The following is a 22538-nucleotide window of genomic DNA, read 5'->3' on the forward strand; positions in this document are numbered from 1 at the left end:
CACATTGGTGTCAATTTAAAACAGCTTGAAAGCAATTACTGAAAATGTCTTAATGCAATTAATGATAGGAAGACTGGAAATGTTTAAAGATATCACTTTCTCAGCTGTGCTTAAATTAGGACTGATTAAGAGAGCTGTAGCGGTCAAGAGCTGGCAAACCAACTGTTTATTTATCAAAACCAACTACTTATTTGTCAAAGCAGGTGGTTGGTGATTCAAATCCATCAACCACCTGTTTTTATAAATAAAGTTGTATTGGAACACAGCCATACCCATTTGTTTATGTGTTGTCTATAGCTGCTCTTACACTAGAGTGGATGAGTTAATCACTGGCGACAAAGTCTGCAAGACTTGCAAAGCATGAAACATTATCCGTCCCTCTACACAAAGTGTTAACAGTTGCTGCATTAAACAATGGTGACAGTTTTGTGGAGTCCTGCCGACCACTATTTTCACACTGTTAGGAAAATGGCTCACAGTCATCTGCAAACACGCTATACTTGTTTGCATATGGCCTGGCTTGGGTTCTGCCTCTGCCTCAATGCTGTTTTTCTCCTTTCACTCATGGCTAGAATATATCCGACCTTCATGGTATGATTCAAGTAACACTACCTTTATGAAGTCCTGTAACAAAGATATGAAGTAAAATTTCCTGGACAAATCTCCCAATCACTCCCTTACATATAATCTGAAATCCCTTGCCCCTCTTTTCCTTGTACTATCTTGGTATACACACAACAGGTTTAAATCCAGTAATCTTACCTATTCCAGGCTTTCTTTCCCTTTCAGTTTAGTGTGGCTGGAGAAAACACATACAACCTTAATGACTAATCTCACTCTACAGCCATTCACAACATTGATCCTTCAATAGGCCAGGCTCTCATACTATTCTCCCAGTTACCTAAATGGCTATTTTGTGTGTCCTCTTCCCTGTCATCCTCCTCCTTTCCCCATCCTCCTCCAATCTTCACTTTCTGCTCATGACATTTTATCTTAATTCGCTGAGAAAATGGAAGCAATAGTAGAAAACTTACACCTAGCTACCAGCCCCACCCCCTTTATAACTCAGCATTCCTTCCTGTGACAGTAGATGACTCAGCCCTCACCCCCTCTCGGAGGTGAGCTAACATCCTCATCCTCACTTGCTTGTTAGAGAACATTGCTCTGGCACTTCCTACCCCCACCAACATCCTTAACTCCCCCTCTCTAATAAGTCATTCCCATTAGCATGCAAACGTGTTGTTATTTCCACCACTTTCTACCACCTGCTACAACCCCCTTTCCTTCCACCCTTTTGGAGCAGGATTCTTAACAACATTTCCTGCACTAGCATTTACAAAATCTTTTCTTGCCACTTTCTTGTCAACCATCCCAGGCAGGCTTCCCCCTCCATCATACCCCTAAACATGCTATTGTCAGAGTCATCTGACATGACCTCTGGGTTGCCAAGCCCACTGGTCAGTGCTGAAACTGTGTCTTGCTTGGCCTGTCAGTGCATTGGATGTGTCCATCATTCTTTTTTGTGGGATATACTTCCCTTGACTGCGTTTTCCCCTTCTTCAGTAGTCATTCCTTTTGATTTTTCTTTCCTGGTCCTTCTTTTATAATCCCTAACCTAATTAATACTGAAGTATCCCATGCTTAGGTTTTGGTCCTTTTCTTTACCTACACCACTCCCTCATGAGCACTCTCATGAGTCGCATATCTATTTCCAGTTCAGTAACATTCCTGAACTCCAGATTTACGTATCCCATGGCGTATTTGACATTTCCTTGTGCATATCTAATGAGCCTTTCAAACTCAGCATGTCCAGAACTGAAACTCCTGACCTGTCCCCTCTCCTCAAGGCATCAGCTCTGTCCAAGGCTTGCTTGTTTCAGTTGATGGCAGCTCCATCATCTCCAGTGTTCAGAGGAAAAGACTCAGAGTCATTCTCATTCCCTTGTTTCCTCCTGTACCCTACAATCTGTCAGGAAATTCTACTAGTCCTGTCGTAAAAAATGTTTCCAGACTCTAACCACATGTCTCTACCTCCACTGCCACCCAAAGCAGATTCAGGTCCTCCTCTCCTCCACCTTTCTGACCTCATCTCAGACTACTCTTGCCCTTGCTCACTCCACTGGCTTCTTTTCTGTCCGTTAGACTCATAGCCACACAGTTGCCTCTGCCCTATCTATTCCCTCCGCTTCAAATAATCTTCACAGAGATACTACCGGGGTTCACACCCTTGCTATCTTCACCCTGACCACCCAAAATTTCAACCTCACCCTTCTTTCCTTTTTTTCCTTTTTCCTAGATAATTTTTCACTCTCTAATAAAATACAAAATTATAATAATTTATTTGTGCATTTTCTATATAGTCCATCTTTCTTTCTGAAATCAAAATTGTGTTCTGCCATCATTGATGTACTCCAAGGTCATAAAAAATGCCTAGCCTGTAGTAAATGTTCAGTGAATAGTTACTAGATGAATCAAGGAAAGTGATGCTGTCTTATAATCTCTATATTCTATTCAGTCTTGTCGTGTCTTTTCTAGTGGTTTGAATGAATGGATGATGTATTTAACTCAATAAACCAATACTTGTAAATCTTTCATTCTTGTATGTTTAATTAATTTTAAATGTGTGATTAGACAAGTTAATAAGCAGAATAAAACAAAACATCAAGTATGTCGGATCATCTTTCCTCACTGGGAAGAACTATAATATTGGTATAGAATGTAAGATGTTTACAGTTATTTTCACAAGCATTTATTTGCTTGGGAAATAGCAACGGCGTGAGCCCCAACAGTATCTGAGTGAAGAATATTTGAAGCAGAAGGAAAAACTAGAGCAGAGGCAACTGTGTGACTACGAGTCTAAGGGACAGTTTTCACTTCAGAATGAACACTACAGAGATGCCTGGCTGTGTGAACTTGCTCACCTCACGATGTACTTTCCCTGGGCAATACCATCCTGCTGCGATTTCAGTGTTGCCGTGAGTCACCAGTCACCCTGCAGTGAGACCTAGTCACAAGATTCCAAACAGTTCCTACCCTGTGAGCTCCTTGAGGACAGGGCTGGGATTTAGTCTCTTTTATTTCACAGGCCCAGAGTTCTAGGATGGCAGAATGGTTTCCAGTGCCAGGCCCCACCTGGTTGCTCTCCGTGGGCTTACTGCCCAGGTCTGCCTTGGGACTTGGCTCCCTACTTTCTGGTGCAACACTCTTCGGCCACTCCAACTATGGCTTAAGTGGCCCCAGCTACAGCTTGACCCACTGCTTCATGAGATACAGGTGTTAAGCCTTGGTGAAATTCATGTGGTGTTAAGTCTGTAGTCTCACAGAATACAAGAACTCAGGGGGCATGGCTTCCTCCACCTTGACTTCAAAAGATGATGCTGACTTCTTTGGGACACAGACAGAGACTTTGCACAGGGGCAGAACCACCACAGAGAACCCCCGACAGGGCAGTGCCTCGCGGAGCCAAGAAAATGGGGTTGCCACCAAAATACCAGAACTATGGTTAACAATGTAGAGTTGTAGTCTGGAAAAGTTTCAGGCACGAGACTCCAACCCATGACAACTGAAGCACAGGCTGAGCCTAGGAAAGCCGTGGGATCTGACCTGCCTGAGGCTTTAGGCGTCCAACCCCCGCTCAGTGCCCAGGATGCAGAGTATGAAGTGAAAGGAAATTATTCTCCAACTTTAAGATTTAATATTGTTCTCCTTGTTGGGTTTTGGACTTGTTTCAGATGAGTTATCCCTCTTTTCTTGCTTATTTCCCTATTTTAGAATGGGAATGTCTATTCTATACCTTCGCACGTTGTATTTTGGAAGCAGATAACTTAATTTCACAGGCTCGTGGTTACAGAACATTTGCCTTCAGGATGAAATCTCACCCATATTTGATTTAGATAAGTATTAGCTAGATGACTAGATTAACTAGATAACTAGATTAACTAGATTTAGATAAGTATTAAGTAACAGTATTAACTTTAGAATTAATACTGGAGTGATTTTGAGCCTACTAAGATGGAATGAATATACTTTGCGTTTTATGAAGGGCGTGAATTTAGCAGAGAGGGGAGGGTAGGGGCAGAATGCTATGGTTTGAATGCCTCCACCAAAACTCATGTTGACATTTAACTGTGATTGTGACAGTGTTAAGAAGTGGGATCTTTAACAGGTAATTAGGTACCTCTTTAGGCACTTTCACTAGACAGGGCCCTCACAAATGGATTAATGCAGTTATGGAGGGAGTGAGTTTGTTATTGCATGAGTGGGCTCCTTATTAAAGGGTGATTTTGGCTCAGTTTCCTCTCTGTCTTGTGTGCTTGCTTTCACCTTGTACCCTTCCGCCACAGGATGACCTTTAGCAGATGTCAGTGCCATGCTCATGTACTTCCCATCCTGCAGAACTGTGAGCCAAATGAGCTTGTATCCCTTATGAATTAAGTCTGTGGTGTTCTCTTCTAGCAGCAGAAAATGGATTCAGGCAGCAAGCAGAGCTATAAAATACTTTTTTTTTTTTTTTTTTTTTTTTTTTTTTTTTGAGATGGAGTTTCACTTTTGTTGCCCAGGCTGTAGTGCAATGGCATGATCTCGCCTCACCACAACCTCCGCTTCCTGGGTTCAAGCAATTCTCTGGCCTCAGCCTCCCGAGTAGCTGGGACTACAGGAATGCACCATCACACCTGGCTAGTTTCATATTTTTTTAGTAGAAATGGGGTTTCTCCATGCTGGTCAGGCTGATCTCGAACTCCAGACGTTAGGCGATCCGCCTGCTTTGGCTTCCCAAAGTGCTGGGATTACAGTCATGAGCCACCGCGCCCGGCCAATACTTCTTTTCATCTACACTGGCTTCCAATATCATTATTTGATTAGATACCTTTGAGGACATTTTCTATTGCATTCCTCCATGTTTGGCAATCACACTCTATTGTGGAGTATTCTGGCTAAACACTTAGGTTTTTTTTACTTATGCCAGCAGGATGTAGTTGAGCAGGGTAGTGAAAATCCATTGTGATATTGAAAAGCCTCACTGCTATAAGAGGCCAGGAATGAAATTGTTTACAAAAGTAGCTTAGTAAGCCCTAATTAAAAATTATATCACCCACGGCATTGCTCAGTCCCAAGTCAATATTATTGCTGTTTGAAAAATGTGGATTTGAGGATACCACAACTAAAAGGGAGGTAGGGAATGTAAGAGACTTTGGATGAAATGATGAAGATAACTGTAAAGTTCTATAAAAAATTTGAAGCACTGAGATAATATAGACAAAGGGAATAATTATAAAATGAGAGTGATAAGGAAGGTTTGCTTTAAATAAACCAATCAATGAGTGATTTAGATCATGTGTAACAGGAAGATTAGATTTGATACGTTCTTGTGGACAAAAAGGTATTTCTATTGGATACACCTTTATATCTTGCTTAATACTTAAATAAGTGTTAGCTTTTTCTTTCTGTGAGTTATACATAATATATTTTAAAGCAGCCATTTTTATATTTCAGAAACATCTGAAAAGTATAATAATTTAATTATTTGAGTTTATAGAACTTAATTCAGTGAATATTTGTGTCATGGGTTGTGGAAGATTTTGATTTTTTGTGGAAGAGGTCACCACATATATACTATTTTAAAGGGCAGAAAATGTTTGTATTTTTGTATATTTTGGTTATAAACTGCTTTTAATGACATAGAGTTGAATTTAGGAATGTTTAATCTTCACATTCTTCACTTGATTTGAGTGAGAAAAATAAAATTTTCTTGGTTACAAAATTCTCAAATGATTAACAGTGGTTTATTTAAAAGACTGAAGATACATATTCAGTGACTGTAGAAATGACTACTGCTGTTGTAAACTGATTAACAATCAGTACTTCTATAAATCTAAGTATTTGTTTTTTCTTTTTACTAGTATGACTCTGGAATTTTTCAATTCAGGGACATAATATAATAGATAAGTTTTGCAAAGGCTTTGTAATTAGACAGACCTGGTCTCAAATGCTGGCTGTCATGTACTTGCTGTGGACCTAGAGCAGCTTACCCAAATGCTACTAACCTTCCTCCATAGGATTATTATAAAGATTAAAGGTGATGCATCTGTTAAGTAACTAATAGAGTGCTTATTAAAAGGTAGGTGTTCAATAAGTATTAATTCCCTCCCTTTCTTTTTCTCACTAGTCCACTTGTGTTTTTAATGGATCATACTTTACCCTAGATTGTATTGTAGGAAGCATCGTGGATGGATGGCTGCTGGAAACCCCCTGCCATAGCCAACTCTTCTTCAATACTTAAGGATTTACCGTGGCTTTGAGTAATGAGAATTTCGGTAAGAAAAAAAAAAAAAAAAAGATGAAAATAGCATATGGAATTTCCCTAAAAGGTCGTTTGAATCTCAGAGTCTTTGCAATAAGTTACATGGTTATTCTCTAAAGATCTTGGGATGTCATAGATGTATGTTCACATTTGGATTGTTCTTATTTTGAAAATAAATTAAATAGGTTTTTAAAAACTCTATTGACCATCTTAAGGCTCTTCTTGTCATTATAAATGTGTTATTTCACTTACCCCACTCTTTTGTGTTCTCTAAATGTCTTTGTACACACTAAATTGTGTAGTCTTAGAGGGCAGGGTGTGGTTATCATTCATCTTTTCAGTGTAAACAGAAGGAAGCATGAACAATCAGTGGTTAAGGTGGCAGGTAACACTGCTTTCTGAAACTATAAAAGCTTTGACAACATAAAAGAGGCAGGTGAAAGTATCAAAACTCTGGTAAGTTCTAGGATAAATGATTTTCCTAAATCATCAAGAAAAATTATTAGATAGTCACTCTCGAGATGGAATATAGTATCTGTAGTTGGTTCCATTTTATCCAATTTTTCACCAAATAATATTGATATAATTCATTGTATCAATATTTTACGTGAAGTTAATATAACTAGTGCATCTCTGTTATTAATGCATGTTATTAACCTGTGCTTTATAAATTATTTTGGCCTGCTAAAACAGAGAGAAGGATGAGGAGGAGGTCAAAGATAATATAAAAACATTAAGTGGTGACATTGGTATGTATGTAAATTAACAAATATGTCAACTTTGTTAAATTATCTCTGACATGCATCTGCAGAAATATCTGTTAAGGAATTTTGTGCATAAGAGACAGAGTTGGAGGTAGGAGAGAAAGCAAAAAAAATAAATTATAGTTTTATTGTTTTTTGATAAGGAGCATTAATTATGAAAATATGAAAAAATTACATCTTTAGACCTAAAAATATGTTGACATGTTATTTTAAACCTCACTTTTTAACTAAAAAAATGTAACCATTTGTCTATGATTATATTTTTCAGAAACCACATTTGAGAAGTGTTTCCATCCAGTGCTACTTGTGTTTACTTCTAAACAGTCATTTTCTAACTGAAGCTGGCATTCATGTCTTCATTTTGGGGTAATTTTATCTTTAGGCATAAATAATATTATGTTCATGGTCATGATGACTGTCCTCGGATATCTTTTCCATTAAGTTAGTTTATGTTCAGTTTGCTTATATCTCTAGGTACTCAGTATCTGGGGGATAGAAGGCAGACTATAGAGATTCAGAGGAGGTTGGGTAAACACCTAACTGAGCGTTTTTCTACATTGTGGTAATAGTACAAATGAGCATTATAGCCCTCAAATAAATTGGGCCTTTTGATATTTAACTGAGCTTGGAAATGTACCACTTATTGATAGACTACATATTTTTCACGGCAATTAAAAGTAGATATTTAGAGTTTGCTTATGTTACTTCTTATCTGTCCCTGACACTGACTTCTCCTATCCCTTCATCGGTATCCTAGTTCAGTTGAAAACATTTCTTTCTTTATTTAAGCCTTTTGTTGTTTCCTTCTAATAAAATTCTTATGTTTCCATGACTATTAACTTTTTTCTTCTCTCTTAGATGCAGCTAATATACCCAGTTGGCCCAAAGCACCTAACCTATAGTTATATAATCTGACTCTCAGTTCAGTTTTACTCTACTAATGCCTTCATGGTATTGGGAACCATAGATTTGTGCAGGTAATTCTTCATCGTAAGACAGATTAGTGTTGACTATCATGCTTCTGTGTAAGATCCATCAGGAAGTGAGGGATTATTTTTCCTCAAGCTGTAAGAATCATTCCAATGTTACTTGGTCAGTATAAGTGTATTTTGTCTGGATATTAAATTTTAATTTTTATGAAATTTATGAAAGTGAGTAAGTATATGGTCATTCAGCCTACACTGGGATGAAGTCTGTAATGTTTATGGAGAAAGCTGCTGCAAGCATAGTAAGCGCATGAGCAACATGAAAGGGGCGTGTTTAATGTTTTGTAAAAAAACATTTACTGTCAAAATCATTACATGAAAATAATTATTACTTATTTTAAGAATTTTACCTATTTATTAGACTTCAAAGTCTCAGTAAATCTCTACGTAAAGGAAACTAGTAATTCATTCAAAATCATTTACTGAGCCTCGCCACACATCTGGCACTGTTTCTATTTCATTGTGATAAATTGAGCCAGTTTATTTATAAAGTATGCCTACAATTAGGCTTTTCTCTAATCAGGTTGGTGAAGCCTCAAGTTATCATAAAATGTCAAAGTTGTACTATATGCTCAATGTTTATGATCAGCTACAAGGCTGTTGAATGCACAGAGGCAAGGATAACACTGATTTTTTTCACTGGTCAGAATAAAAAAATTATTGATTGCTCTTTTGCTTATAGTATTCATCAAGATGAATAGGCTCCTTCAAAATGCTTTGCTCATGGTTTTTCTTTCAGCTGTTTCAGTGCAGGGCTCCCTAAAACAGAAGCCAACTGGGTGAATGTAATAAGTGATTTGAAAAAAATTGAAGATCTTATTCAAGTGAGTACTCATTTTTCCATATAATGCCTGGTAGAACTGCTATGGAGTTTGTTTCTCTCTGTGTTTTTCTATCTGTCTTAAAGAAACCACACTTGAAACAATAAGATTTTTGTAGAAATTTATGATCTTATAAAGCTCAAAAAGAAATCTTTTCCTTACTGTTTTATAATCTAATTATCTTTAAATCTTAATTTATAAGTGGCCCAGCCTGATGAGTTCTAGTCTGCACAGGTGAGGTATTATCTTCCTGTATCTAGAGAAGCCAGATATCTTGGTGGCACCTGCAGGGAGAATGGCTTGACCCAGAGAAGAGCTGTTGTTGTTTGTGGACTAAAGGCCCTCTTCTCCCACCTTGAGAAAATAGATTGCCTGACCTAAGGAAGTGCTTCCTGCCATAGAAGGTAATATCAGCTTCAGTGGAAGTCTCAATGGCACCAAGCATACCAAAATAGCACCACAAAGTTCTGAAAACTAAATTGTCATTGGATTCACAGCATTAAAAAGTAGGTTAGAACTTGCATGCTAAATCCAAACAGGCTGACTGCATGCTAAAATAGAAGATTTAAATAGGACCAGAGTGTCCTAACATAATAGACATGAAGCCAAGATACAATTGAAAATCACCCATTGTACCAAGAAATAGGAAAGTTACAACTTGAATGAGAAAATATAGTCAACAGACTACAAAATTGAAGGGGATCAGATGTTGGAATTCTCTGACATGGACTTGAAAGCAGACATTATATAAAGTGCTTCAAAAACCAATTACAAATGCCCTTGAAGCAAATGAAAAACTAAATGCCTTAACAAAGAAATAGAAGATATGAAAGGAACCATATAGAAATTATAGAACTGAAAATACAACTGAAATATAAAGCAAACTGTAAAGGCTCATTAGCAGAATGAATAACAGAGGAATGATAGTTAATTTGACAACAGAATACTACAAAGACAATTGACTTAAAAAAAAGAAAAAACATCACTGATCTTGAGAACAGTGACAAAAGATCCAGCATTCCTGTGGTTAGTATCATAGGAGAGTATGAGAATACACCAAGTAAAAGAAAGAGATTGGCTGAGTTGATAACAAAACACCACCCATCTATACTATCTATAAGCAGTTCAGTTCTGGTACAATGACATACATTGGTTGAAATTTTAAAAGACAGAAAAAGATATACCATACTATAATGGGTTGAATAGTGTCCCCCCAAATTTCACATCTACTTGGAACCTTAAAATGTGATCTTATTTCAAAATAATGTCTTTGCAAATATAATTAATGAAATTAAGATGAGATCATACTAGAGTGGGGTGGGCCCTAAATCCAGTGACTAGTGTCTTTATTGGAAAAGGAAAGGACACAGAGGAACTCACTGGGAAGAAAGCCATGTGAAGACATAGAGGAAGAGATCAGAGTGATGCCCCTATAAGCCAAGGAAGGCCAGGGATTGCCAGGATCCACCAGAACCTTGGGAAAATCAAGAAAGGATTTTTCTCTAGACCCCTCAGAAGGAACATGGCCCTACCAACATCTTGACTTTGGACTTCCAGTCTCCAGAACTGTAAATGAATAAATTTCTGTTGTTTTAAACCACCCACCTTGTGGTAGTTTATTACAGCAGCTCTAGACTGATACACATGCATACATTAATTATAAAAAGCAGAAGTGGCTAGATTAACATCAAATAAAGTAGACTTCACAGAAAATAAGGTTACTAGAATCCAAAGGGACACTACATAATGATAAAAAACAAATCCATGAGGAAAACATAATGTTCTTAAATGTATACACATCAAACAACAAAGCCTCAAACTTTGTGAAGCAAAAAATAATAGGGCTAAAAGAGAAACAGACAAATCCACAATTATTCTTGAGAATTTCACCACCTCCTCCTCTGTAACTAATGGAAGTACTAGACAGAAAATCAGCAAGGGCATAAAAATACAGCATAACCAACCAACAGGATCTAATTTAACACATAGACCACTACACCCAACAACAGCAGAATATACTTTCTTTTATCAAGACTGAATATATACTGAGCCATAAAAGAAACTTTAAAAATTTTTTCAGAACTTAAATCATGCAGAATTTGTTCTCAAACCACAGTGGAATCAAACCAGAAATCAGGAAATTAAATACAATGGGCAAATCTCCAAATGCTTGGAAATTAAATACTATACCTCTGTATAATACATGGGTCAAAGAGTAAATCTCAAAGGATATTCATAATACATACAATGAAAAAAATGAAATACAGCATATCAAGGTATATGCAATGCAGCTAAAGCAATACTGACAGGGATATTTTTTAAAATCAAATGAATACATGAGAAAAAAAGGAGAATTATCAAATCAAAAATCTATGTTACCACTTCAAGAAACTAGAAGAAGCAGAGCAAAACAAATTCAATACAAGCAGAACAAAGAAAATATTTAAATGTAAGAGCCAAAATTAATGAAATTGAAATTAAGAAAACAATAGAAAAAAGTAATGAAACATAAAACTGGTTATTTGGAAAATCAATACAATTAATCTTTAATAAGACTGACAGAAATAAAAAGAGAGAAGACACAGATCTCAGGAATGAAATGTGAGGCTGTCACTACAGAATCTGCAGTCATTAGAAGGATAATAAGAAAAACTATGAACAGTTTTATGCTCACAGATCTGACAACTTAGAGGAAACGGACCAATTCTTCAGAAACCACAAACTATCAAAACATGTGAAGATGAAATGGACAATCCAAGCACTCCTGTAATCACTATATACATTGAATTCATCATACACAAGCTCCCAAAAAGGGATCTCCAAGTCTGCTTGTTACACTGAAACATTCTATCAAATATTTAGAGAAGCACTAACAACAATTGTACAGTTTCTTCTAGAAAATAGAAGAGGAAGGAGCATTTTCCAGTTGATTTTAGGAGGGCAGTATTGCTCTGATGCTAAAACCAAATAGAGACATTACTAAAAAAGACAACTACAAACAAAACATGCATTTGCCTTACAGTCCAACAATTGTACTCTTAGACATTCATCCTTAATAAATGAAAACTTATATGCACACAAAAATATGTACATGAATGTTCATAGAGATTTTTTCATGACTGCCAAAAACTGGAAACAAATGTGCTTTAGTTGTAAAAACTGTGGCATATTATGTCAGGGAATACTACAGAGTAATAAAAAGGAACAAACTAGTGATACCCACAAGGTGGGTGGATCTCCAGGGTATTATGATGAGTGAAAAAAGCCAATCTTCATAAAGAAACTGGGGTACATTTATAAAACAGAATATTATCCATTGATAAAAAGAAATAAGCTATCAGGCCTTGAAAATAAATGGAGAAACCTTCAAAGCCATATTGTTAAGTGAAAGATGGGGATGCCAATCTGAAAAGGCTTCACACTATATGATCCCAACTATGACATTTTGAAAAAGGCAAAGCTATGGAGACAATAAAAAGATCAGTGGTTGCCAGGGGTTCGGAGGGAGGGAGAAATGGCTAGGCAGAGCACAGGCTACTTTTAAAGCAGTGAAAATGTTAATATATGATGATGGGTGGCATTATACATTTGTCACAACCTGTAGAACATACAACACAAATAATGAGCCCTAATATTCTATATAGCTAAGATCATAATAGTGACTCACCGATTATAACAAACACACCACACTAATGCAAGATATTAACAATAGGGAAATTGGGGTGGAGGACAAAGGGGTGTATAAGTCTTTGTACTTTCTGCTAGTTTTTCTGTAAACCTAAATGACTCATAAAAATGTCTATCAATTCTTTTAAAAGCTAATTTCAGAAGGTTATATACTATATGAGTCCCTTTACGTAACATTCTTGAAATGACAAAATTATAGGAATGGAGAGCAGAGAAGTGCTTCCCAGAATTTAGAGAGATTGGGTGATGATGAGGTATGTATAGGGAGAAAGGTGACTTTGGTTATGAAAGAATAGCAGTATAATCCTTGTGGTGATGGAACTATTTTGTGTCTTAACTGTGGTGGTGGTGATGTGAATCTATGCAAGTGATAAAATTGAATAAAACTTCACACATATGCATGCACACATGCTGTGACACATAAAACTTGTGAAATCTGAACAAGGTGACTGCATTGTATTAATGTCAATTTTCTGATTGTAATTCTGTACTGTGGTTATAGAAGATATTACCACTGGGGGAAGCTTGTTGAAGAGTACACAAGATCTCTCTGTATTTACTCTTACAGTTTCATATGAATTTTAAATTATCTCAAAATAAATAAATGAATTAAAAACAATTTAATGTTTTCAGTAGGTTGTGCTCATAATATTTAAAGCAGGGCATAGTTTTCAATATTGTCTAAATTTGTTTCCTTCCAGTCTATGCATATTGATGCTACTTTATATACAGAAAGTGATGTTCACGTGAGTATACTTTTTTCAAAATTGCTATTTGTCTCGTTATCAAAGTTTTTAAAAGTATATTTTTGTAACAACTAAAATATGTGTAGTTTTAAAATCTAACTTTTGGTGTGTTTCTATAATATATGATCAATGAGTTTTACTAGTGATTGTTGAGATGGGACTTGGGGGCAGATAGCTCCATAAACGCTATTTTTGTAATGGTGCCAAATCAAAATATTAAAAAAGTCTTTTCCCTCAATGTCAAACAAGATACATTATACGTTTTTGTGATGCAGTTGCATCATGATGCAATTAGATGCAAAAATCAGATTAACTTATTCAATTTAAGAGTAGCCAACATATCAGTTATTTCCAACGCTGTAATGTATCACCATCTGCAATATTTTCCATAAATTGCTTAAAGTCGTCCATGTTCTGCATTTTACATGGTTCTCTACATTTGTCAGAAAAAGGTTCTGACCAATTATTCTTTATGTGAGAAAAGAAACATAACCCATGAAATGTATTAGAATTGAAAAGTGATTTTGAACTTGTTTCATTAATACATTGACATTTACTAAGGCATGTAGGATTTGTCATTTTGGTGGTGATCCTTCCCTTCGGGATTGTTACTAAAACCAAGAAATGAATCCCCAACTTCACCTCAGGGAAAACAAACTCTATGTCCCTCTCCATTATTCTTCAATTGGAACTTCTCTTATATAGATGACTTTCTAAGCATTGGAAAGAAACCATAGCCAGAAACTAGAAAAAAGAGATATTCACCAACCAATTGGGTCATGCTGCTGCACAAAGAAATTTTCTCCCTCCTCTGGCTTCATCATGTATTGTTTTGCTCTGCATTTTTTGTAAAATGGAAAGTAGTCAATTAACCATCAAATTCAGCATCCTGAGATTGCTTTTTTGCAATAAGATAACTTTGCAACCCATGGGTTATAGAAACAACCTTAGACTGAAGTTTAGATTTTAAAACTGACTCCACCACTTTTTACTTGTGTTACCTTGGAAATTACTAAACATTTCTGAAGCTCAGTTTTATTATTGCTGATACGGTGACAGTATTTGTCTTTCAATCCTAAGCAGTGACTGTCGGGGTTAAGGAATATTACCAGTGCTGGGCACATGGGTGTATTTCTTCATTTTTTCATCCATTCAGTAAGCATTTGTGAAGTGCCTGCAGGCTCCCAGGCACTGTGCAAGGTATTGAGAACACAAAGTCAAATAATGGTCAAATCCCTAGATATTCCTTGTTTCCTTTCTTTAAGTTCTTGGTAAAGTAAATGTTGTGGAAAACATATTTTTGTGGCACCTAAGAGCCTTTTCTGATTTGGCCAGCCTGTGAGTGGACATTAGTCCTGCTTTGATTTTTCTAATAAATTTCTTGGAATTGCTTCTCTCCCTCTGGAACTTTGGAAATTGAAAGAATAGTATAATTAGCAGCTACCACTATTTAAAATATTAACAACACAATTTGATCCTAAAACTTCTTACAAATGCACTGTCTATATTGATATTTTCAGAGTCTAAGGCCAGTATTATTACCCTTTCCACAGGGGAAATGTGCTCAGTGAGAAAAACTGGCCACTATTTCTACATTTTCTAGTTTCATGTTCTGTACAATATTGCCATCCTTCTTGATTGTGTTTTATTGGTTTGTTTTGGTTTTTATTTTAAAGCGAAAAGAAAAAAAAATTAAACTGCCTCCTATGTAAAATTTCTTAAGGATATTGTGTATCTTTATAAAATATTTGGATTAACTTTTTGAAAATCAAAATTACATCAGTATGAAAATTAATAATCACAAAAAATTAATTGTTCTTTATAACTTTTATTTTTAGCCCAGTTGCAAGGTAACAGCAATGAAGTGCTTTCTCTTGGAGTTGCAAGTTATTTCACATGAGTCCGGAGATACAGATATTCATGATACAGTAGAAAATCTTATCATCCTAGCAAACAACATCTTGTCTTCTAATGGGGTGAGTTTTCCAACAGTTGCTGAGAGTTGCATCTTGTGTTTTGGGCCTGATTTGAAGAAGTCGTTCATGGACAAGCAGATCCTCCTAAGGGGCACTTAGGAGGAGGAGTCCTTTTCCAGTGGAATGGCATCCAAAAGTGACACCAACTCCAGCATGCACACAATGCTAAACTGTTCAATGATTTATTCAGTAGACAAACATTTACAGAATCATGCCAGGTAGTGTGCTTCAGTGCTAGAATTATAGTTGCAAACCAGACAGACAGGTCACTGACCTCAAGGTGTTTATTGTCAGGTGCAGTGGATAGACATTAATCTAATTACATACTCAAGTGTCTAACATCAATAATAGTAACTCACATTTATTGAGTTATTACAGTGTGGCAGACACTGTTCTTTGAGCTTTAAATTGTTAATTCATTTAATCCTCATGACAAATCTGTGCGATAGTTATCTTTATTTCTATTTGAATGATGAAGAAATTGTAGCACTGAGAGCTTGGATCACTTGCTCCAGTAAAATGAGGAGCCACAATTCTTACCTGAGCAGTCTGTCTGCAGAGTCTGTTATCTCATGAGAAGATAAATGCTTTAAAAGGATAACAATGAAAATATTAATAATTTGAGTATAATCTGGGACATTCCAGGCAACTTGAGCAGTAGAGGGTTCCAGGAGAGCAAATTCTAGGTACTCATTTGATAGGCTGGGGCATCAGCTGTGCAAAGGCCCTGAAGTGCAAATAATTATGACTTTCATGGCAAAACACCAGTGGCCAAAGCAAGGTAGAGAGAAAGCAGTTTTGTGACAAAGAGGCATAATCAAATTAGTTCATTTCATAAAGACTTTTTAGCCCTCAGGAGACAGTATGAAAAAATACCCATAATCCCTGCTGTTAAAGAGGGAGGAAACAGAAATAAACCAACCACTCAGCAAATGAGTAATAAGTTAGTTAGTTATGAAGTCCAGTGGTGAAAAAGGAGGCAGGGAAGGGGGACTGGGGCTCCAGTTAGGGTAGGCTGAACTAATAAGCTGCCATTTGGCAAAGATGTGAGGGAATGAGCCTTAAGGGTATCTAGGGACATATGTTCAGGCAGACACAACTGAAAGTGCAAAGACCCTGAACTTGTGTGGGTAGACACCTTGACTTTTCTCTAAAAATGCAATGCTGCTTTATGTCTTTGCTTCAGTGTCACCTTCTCAGTGATTTACCTGTTTACAATTGCAATCCCTTCCTTATTTGAGCACTCCCTGTCCCCTTGTCTGCAGGTCCCATATCTGGAATACGATATATTTTATGTAATGGGTATTGTCTGTTTTTCCCTATAAGAATGTCAGCTTAAAAGGGACAAGTGTTTTTGTTTTTTGTTAGTACTATATCCAAATTCCCAGAACAGTGTCTCTCATATATTAAATACTTTATATATGTATGAAATGAATTTATTAAGGTTTATAATACTCTTATGATGTTATCTCCATCTTATTGGTGGAGTGAGCCATGCAACAGATAACTCATGGCGAAATAAATGATGAGCTCTTTAATGTGAATGTTGATAGTCACCCTCATCATGGCAGAGTGTGATATACATGCTGGAATGCATGGACAGGACTGCGCAGTCAGAAGACCTGGATGTGAAGAATTTCAGTTGATTATGTCAGTTGAGATGAGTCAATATCTCTGTCTTCCTAGCTGACATGATTATTTTCAGGATCAAATCGGACAGCATTATATGAAACATGACAGTGCTTGGCATAGAGGATGTGCTTGATAAATGTTAGTGATGCTGAATTCCAAATAGTTAATGGATATAAAATCTAATTTTTATTTTTGCTGGCACAGCCTTCATGGTTCAGATGGTCTCTACAAAGTTTATTCTTAATTGCTACATTTGGAACATTCTAGTTATCCATAAAACTGTGTTTGAATTACAACAATTTGTGGTATTCACCTAAATGGCTCAATTCAACCAGTGGGTGATTACGGTGCATCAGGCCCTGTGCTGAATGCTAGGTAAACAAACGTACTGGCTTTGCCCTTCTGGTAGAGAGCTTAGAGAATAGTATTATAGTATAAAAAGAGTAAAACTTCATAATATGAATAGAATACATGAGATGTTGTGAGAGAGGTCTAAATAAGAGGTTCTGAGATGAAAAGATGGGACATTGAGTCCAGCCCTGGGAACCCAGGGGTTCAGAGAAGCCTCCCTAAAAGAGTACATGAATAATCTTAAGTGTGACTAGCAGCAGCTAAAATAGGAAAGAATGTAACAGAGAGAAAAGCAAAGGCAGAGAGGCATCTAATAGTAAGCTGTGCATGGCAAGGAAAGCCAGATGCTCACTCAGTGTTCCTAGAGCATAACATTGAGGCACAGGGTATATGTGAGATAAATAGGTAAGGAACAGCTCATGAAGAGCCTGTGTGCTATGCAGGGAGGCATGGTCTTTATGCTAGAAGCAGATGATAGGAAACCATTGAAGGGCTCAAAGCAGGAACTCCATGGTCTGACAGACACAGCTTATTTTTCTCAATGTCCTTAACCCATTAGTGGAAAAATAAACATATATCAAATCTCCCAGTTCTCTTTTCTCATAATTCTTCCTAGTATGCTATTTATTTGCTAAAGTTTTCATATCTCAAGACCTCACCATATGGTTCAAATGATATGATATTCCCATTCCCATGAATGTATATTTAATTTAATTATAAATTGCCAATTTAATCTTTCTTTATATTTTGCAGAATATAACAGAATCTGGATGCAAAGAATGTGAGGAACTAGAGGAAAAAAATATTAAAGAATTTTTGCAGAGTTTTGTACATATTGTCCAAATGTTCATCAACACTTCTTGATTGCAACTGATTCTTTATAAAGTGTTTCTGTTACTAACGAACATCACTCTGCTGCTTAGACATAACAAAACACTCGGCATTTCAAATGTGCTGTCAAAACAAGTTTTTCTGTCAAGAAGATGATCAGTATTTGGATCAGATGAACTCTTAGAAATGAAGGCAGAAAAATGTCATTGAGTAATATAGTGACTATGAACTTCTCTCAGACTTACTTTACTCATTTGTTTTTAATTTATTATGGAAATTGTACATATTTGTGGAATAATGTAAAATGTTGAATAAAAACGTGTGCAAATGTTGTTATTTGAAGTCGCACTGATATTTTACCTATTATCGCAAAATAGCATTTAAGGGTCAAATTATGTAGTGGCGGGGATGGGTACCAATGCTGCAGGTCAACAGCTATGTTGGTATATTCCTGCCAGTGTGGAACCACTGACTACTAACTCTTATTGACTTCTTACTAAGCATTGCAAACAGAGGAAGAATTTGTTCTCAATAAGAAAAAGAAGAACTATACGTGAATCCTCTTCTTTACACTGTAATTTAGTTATTGATCTATAAAGCAACTGTTATGAAATAAAGAAATTGCAATAACCGGCATATAATGTCCATCAGTAAATCTTGGTGGTGGTGGCAATAATAAACTTCTACTGATAGGCAGAATGGTGTGCAAGCTTGTCCAACCCATGGATTGCAGGCCATATGCGGCCCAGGACAACTTTGAATGTGGCCCAACACAAATTCATAAATTTCATTTTTAGCTCATCAGCTGTCATTAGTGGTAGTGTATTTAAAGTGTAGCCCAAGACAATTCTTCTTATTCCATTGTGGCCCAGGGAAATCAAAAGATTGGATGCGCCTGATATAGAAAACTAATAGTGACAGTGTTTATATTTCATGCTTTCCCAAATACAGGTATTTTATTTTCACATTCTTTTTGCCATGTTTGTATAATTTTTAAAAAGCCCTGTTGATTTGTTGGAGCCATTGTTATCTGACAGAAAATAATTGTTTATATTTTTTGGACTACACTGTCTAAAATTAGCAAGCTCTCTTCTAATGGAACTATAATAAAGATGGAATATTTTTGTTTTATTATACATTTATTTCATCTTAATTCAATTCTGGTAATACTGAGTGACTGTGGGGTGGGAAATTTTTTTTTTTAAATTTATTTATTATTATTATACTTCAAGTTCTAGGGTACATGTGCATAACGTGCAGGTTTGTTACATATGTATACTTGTGCCATGTTGGTGTGCTGCACCCATCAACTCGTCAGCACCCATCAACTCGTCATTTACATCAGGTAAATTATCTCTTAAGAATTCGATTTCTCTCCATTCCACAGTAAAAACTGGTTCTCTGTTGAAACATTCTTCTATCACCCCAGTGCCCTATCCATGTACATGGGTCTTATTGCTCTAGTCAATGGTGCTTATAAATATCTTGTGAGAAACTTTAGAAGAAATCTGTATCCTATTTGACTTTCAATAATCATGTATTGGCTCTCAGCTTCTTACCTAATCTCAGTGTAGAAAAAATAGTATTTGGCAGCCATTCTTAAAAGTCTTGGATTGTGGAAGTTTATTTATTTTTTTATTTCAATTGAGATAGTATTTTTAATATACCTGTATTTCTGTTTTGCTTTATGTTTCTTTTTCTATTACATAGAAAAAGAGGAGGAAAGAAGGAGGGAGAGGAGGAAAAGTGTACCATTTTCATCTCTAAGTTTCCAGTTCAGTCTTTAGGGGAATGTTAGTCTTCCTGAGATGGGGGAAGGAAAATCATAATGTCAGTCATGTTACAAATAATATTTTATAGTGATCAATAGTTCATTTTGGTTACATAGGCATACAAGTGGGCTTAAAACTTGGAATTCACCAGGGCTCAAAATTAAAATTCTTACATTAGTTACTCGATATGGATCACTTCAGTTGATCTTAGAAAACTCAAAGCATAGATCTGCAACTACTTTAAAATACTATTAGTTAACTGAAGAAACAAAATAATAGTGTAAAACAATCTAAATTTTATTTTTCATGTTTATATTCTTTACAAAATCAGTCTTTCCTTTGGATTCAAAATCTGCCTGTTTGAACTATCTTCCTTAATTAACCAACCCAATGTCATGTGCCTATAGGATACTGTGTTTATGTCTCATTTACTGCCTTAAATGCTGAAAATATCTTCCATATGGAACATATAATAAAGAAAGCACAGAAACATATACTTAGAAACTCAAATAGTAAAGATAAGCATAACAATATGACATACAGTCCAAAGTTATATTGATGAATTTTGTTTTTATCTTTTCTTAATTTCGGGAAAGAAAAAGACATATGAAAGAATATTATCTCCACATTCTCCCTGACAATGAACAAAAGGGCTAGAAGGCAGAGGACTTGGAAATGTAAACAGAACCAATATATAATTGTTGATCCCAGGCCAGGCACGGTGGCTCACACCTGTAATCCCAGCACTTTGGGAGGCCGAGAGGGGTGGATCACGAGGTCAGGAGGTCAAGACCATCCTGGCTAACATGGTGAAACCTCGTCTCTACTAAAAGTACAAAAAACTAGCCAGTCGTGGTGGCGGGGGCCTGTAGTCCCAGCTACTGGGGATGCTGAGGCAGGAGAATGGCATGAACCCGGAAGGTGGAGCTTGCAGTAAGCCGAGATTGTGCCACTGCACTCCAGCCTGGGGGACAGCTCCAGACTCCATCTCAAAATGAAATGAAATGAAATGAAATGAAATGAAATAAAATAAAATAAAATAAAATAATTGTTGAGCCCAGAGAATTTTAAAACCTAATCACAAAGCTAGTATTATATACTCTCATTTTTTTTATCTTGGAAGAGTAAGTCACAGAATTACTTTTCTTCTTTTGCTACTGTTGTTGTGAGAGGGGATCACGTGTTTTGATGTGCTACTGTTTATGGCCATCAAATTCAATAACTCATAACGTCAACCAACATATACAATATGAAAATCAAGTAGTGTGGTTGTTCCCTCCCTTCTCCCCCAACTTAGCACAAAAATACTAGAGAATGCATTTTAGTTCCTTCATCTTGTTATGTCAGGCTTAGCTTAAGCTCTTTGCATTCCTTGTGAGCCATGGTTAATGTATGCATGCCATATATAAATATTTTGCACAGAGAATATCTCATTTTCATAGAGGTTTGGTTCAATGTTTCTGAATATGTCTGATGACTGAATTGTGTCCTTAGTAAGAAATTGAGTATGCAAGGTAAACTTTAGCTTAATTAAACAGTATCCTAATGGTGATTGTATAATCTATCAGATGACACACAGAAGAAAAATTAAAGAATTATTAATAAAGGCTAATTATTTTATTCTATATTTTACTTCTTCAATCCTGTACTTCAAAATGACAATTAGAGGAACTGAAGAGGAAATTGTTAGACAGTAGAATTGAAAATTCTACATGTAATTTATACAAATGTGTCAACACTTTCAGAATATTGTCATCAGAGAATCCAGGGTCACCCAACAGGTTATTTGTCTTCATTGTCATCATCACTTTTTTTTAATTAACAAATTCTCTCCTTTAATCATATTGAAAGCATCTTTATTGAAAACCTACTGTATGTGAACATTATGTTAGATGCTACAGTTCTAGCCGTGAATAGAAAGCCATAGTCTCAGCCCTCATAGAGATTGTATTTCAGCAGAAGAGCCATATTATTAAACTAATAACTTGAGAACTTATTCACTTACCATCATTTCTAATGAACACCACCAGAAGAACATATAATGGGAGGATCTGATTCATTAAAGGAATCAGAATTTCTTTGAGAAAGTGATATCTGAGGTCAACTATGAATTATGATTAGGACTTATCTGGGGTGAAGTGGGAAGAGTCCATCAGCAAAACAGCCTACCAAAACCTTCAGTCAGGAAGGATCATGGCATTTTCATAGAGTGGAAGGAATGACAGTACAGCAAGGCTAAATGAAAGAACTAAAAGAGGAAGCTGATAAAAGTATCAACTGGTTAGACTTTAGTAAGAATTTGCTGTCTGAACAAAAGAAATGAGACTTACTCTGACATGCATAAAACATACAGAATGTATTATTCTACTGTCAAGAAAAGAGGTGAAGTCAAAATTCCCTTACCACTAAATTCCAAGTTAGTAAAACAATTTCTAATAACAACGTCTTACATGGGCCTCATCATCGCACTCATTTAATGAATTATTTTCAACTTAATGGGTATAAACTTCAGCAAGTAATTACCTGCTCACTGTCTAAAACAACAAGCCTTTTAGTAGTGTATATAATTTGAGAGGCTGAAGTCAGGACAATTAACATATGAATCCATAATTGGGGAGGAGAGCTGAGGAAGATGATGGAATAGCTCTCTTCAGGGATTGCCTCTGTCCAC

The 22538-nt window shown here is 36.2% G+C and overlaps 1 protein-coding gene across 7 annotated transcripts in view; it reads left to right on the forward strand.

Annotated features, from left to right (window-relative positions):
• Window positions 1-19231, forward strand: part of IL15 (interleukin 15) — an 88135-nt gene extending 68904 nt beyond the window's left edge. For 2 of the 7 annotated variants that reach the window (XM_015139229.3, XM_015139228.3), the window contains exons 3-8: window positions 6204-6314; window positions 7334-7431; window positions 8791-8875; window positions 13261-13305; window positions 15144-15281; window positions 18018-19231. In XM_015139229.3, the coding sequence (XP_014994715.1) occupies window positions 6303-6314; window positions 7334-7431; window positions 8791-8875; window positions 13261-13305; window positions 15144-15281; window positions 18018-18128 (489 nt within the window). In that variant the 5' untranslated portion in view covers window positions 6204-6302 and the 3' untranslated portion in view covers window positions 18129-19231. 7 annotated transcript variants of the gene reach the window in all.
• Window positions 19232-22538: the final 3307 nt, after the last annotated feature.

The sequence above is a fragment of the Macaca mulatta genome, chromosome 5, assembly GCF_049350105.2.
Source record: "Macaca mulatta isolate MMU2019108-1 chromosome 5, T2T-MMU8v2.0, whole genome shotgun sequence".
Lineage (NCBI taxonomy): Eukaryota > Metazoa > Chordata > Mammalia > Primates > Cercopithecidae > Macaca > Macaca mulatta.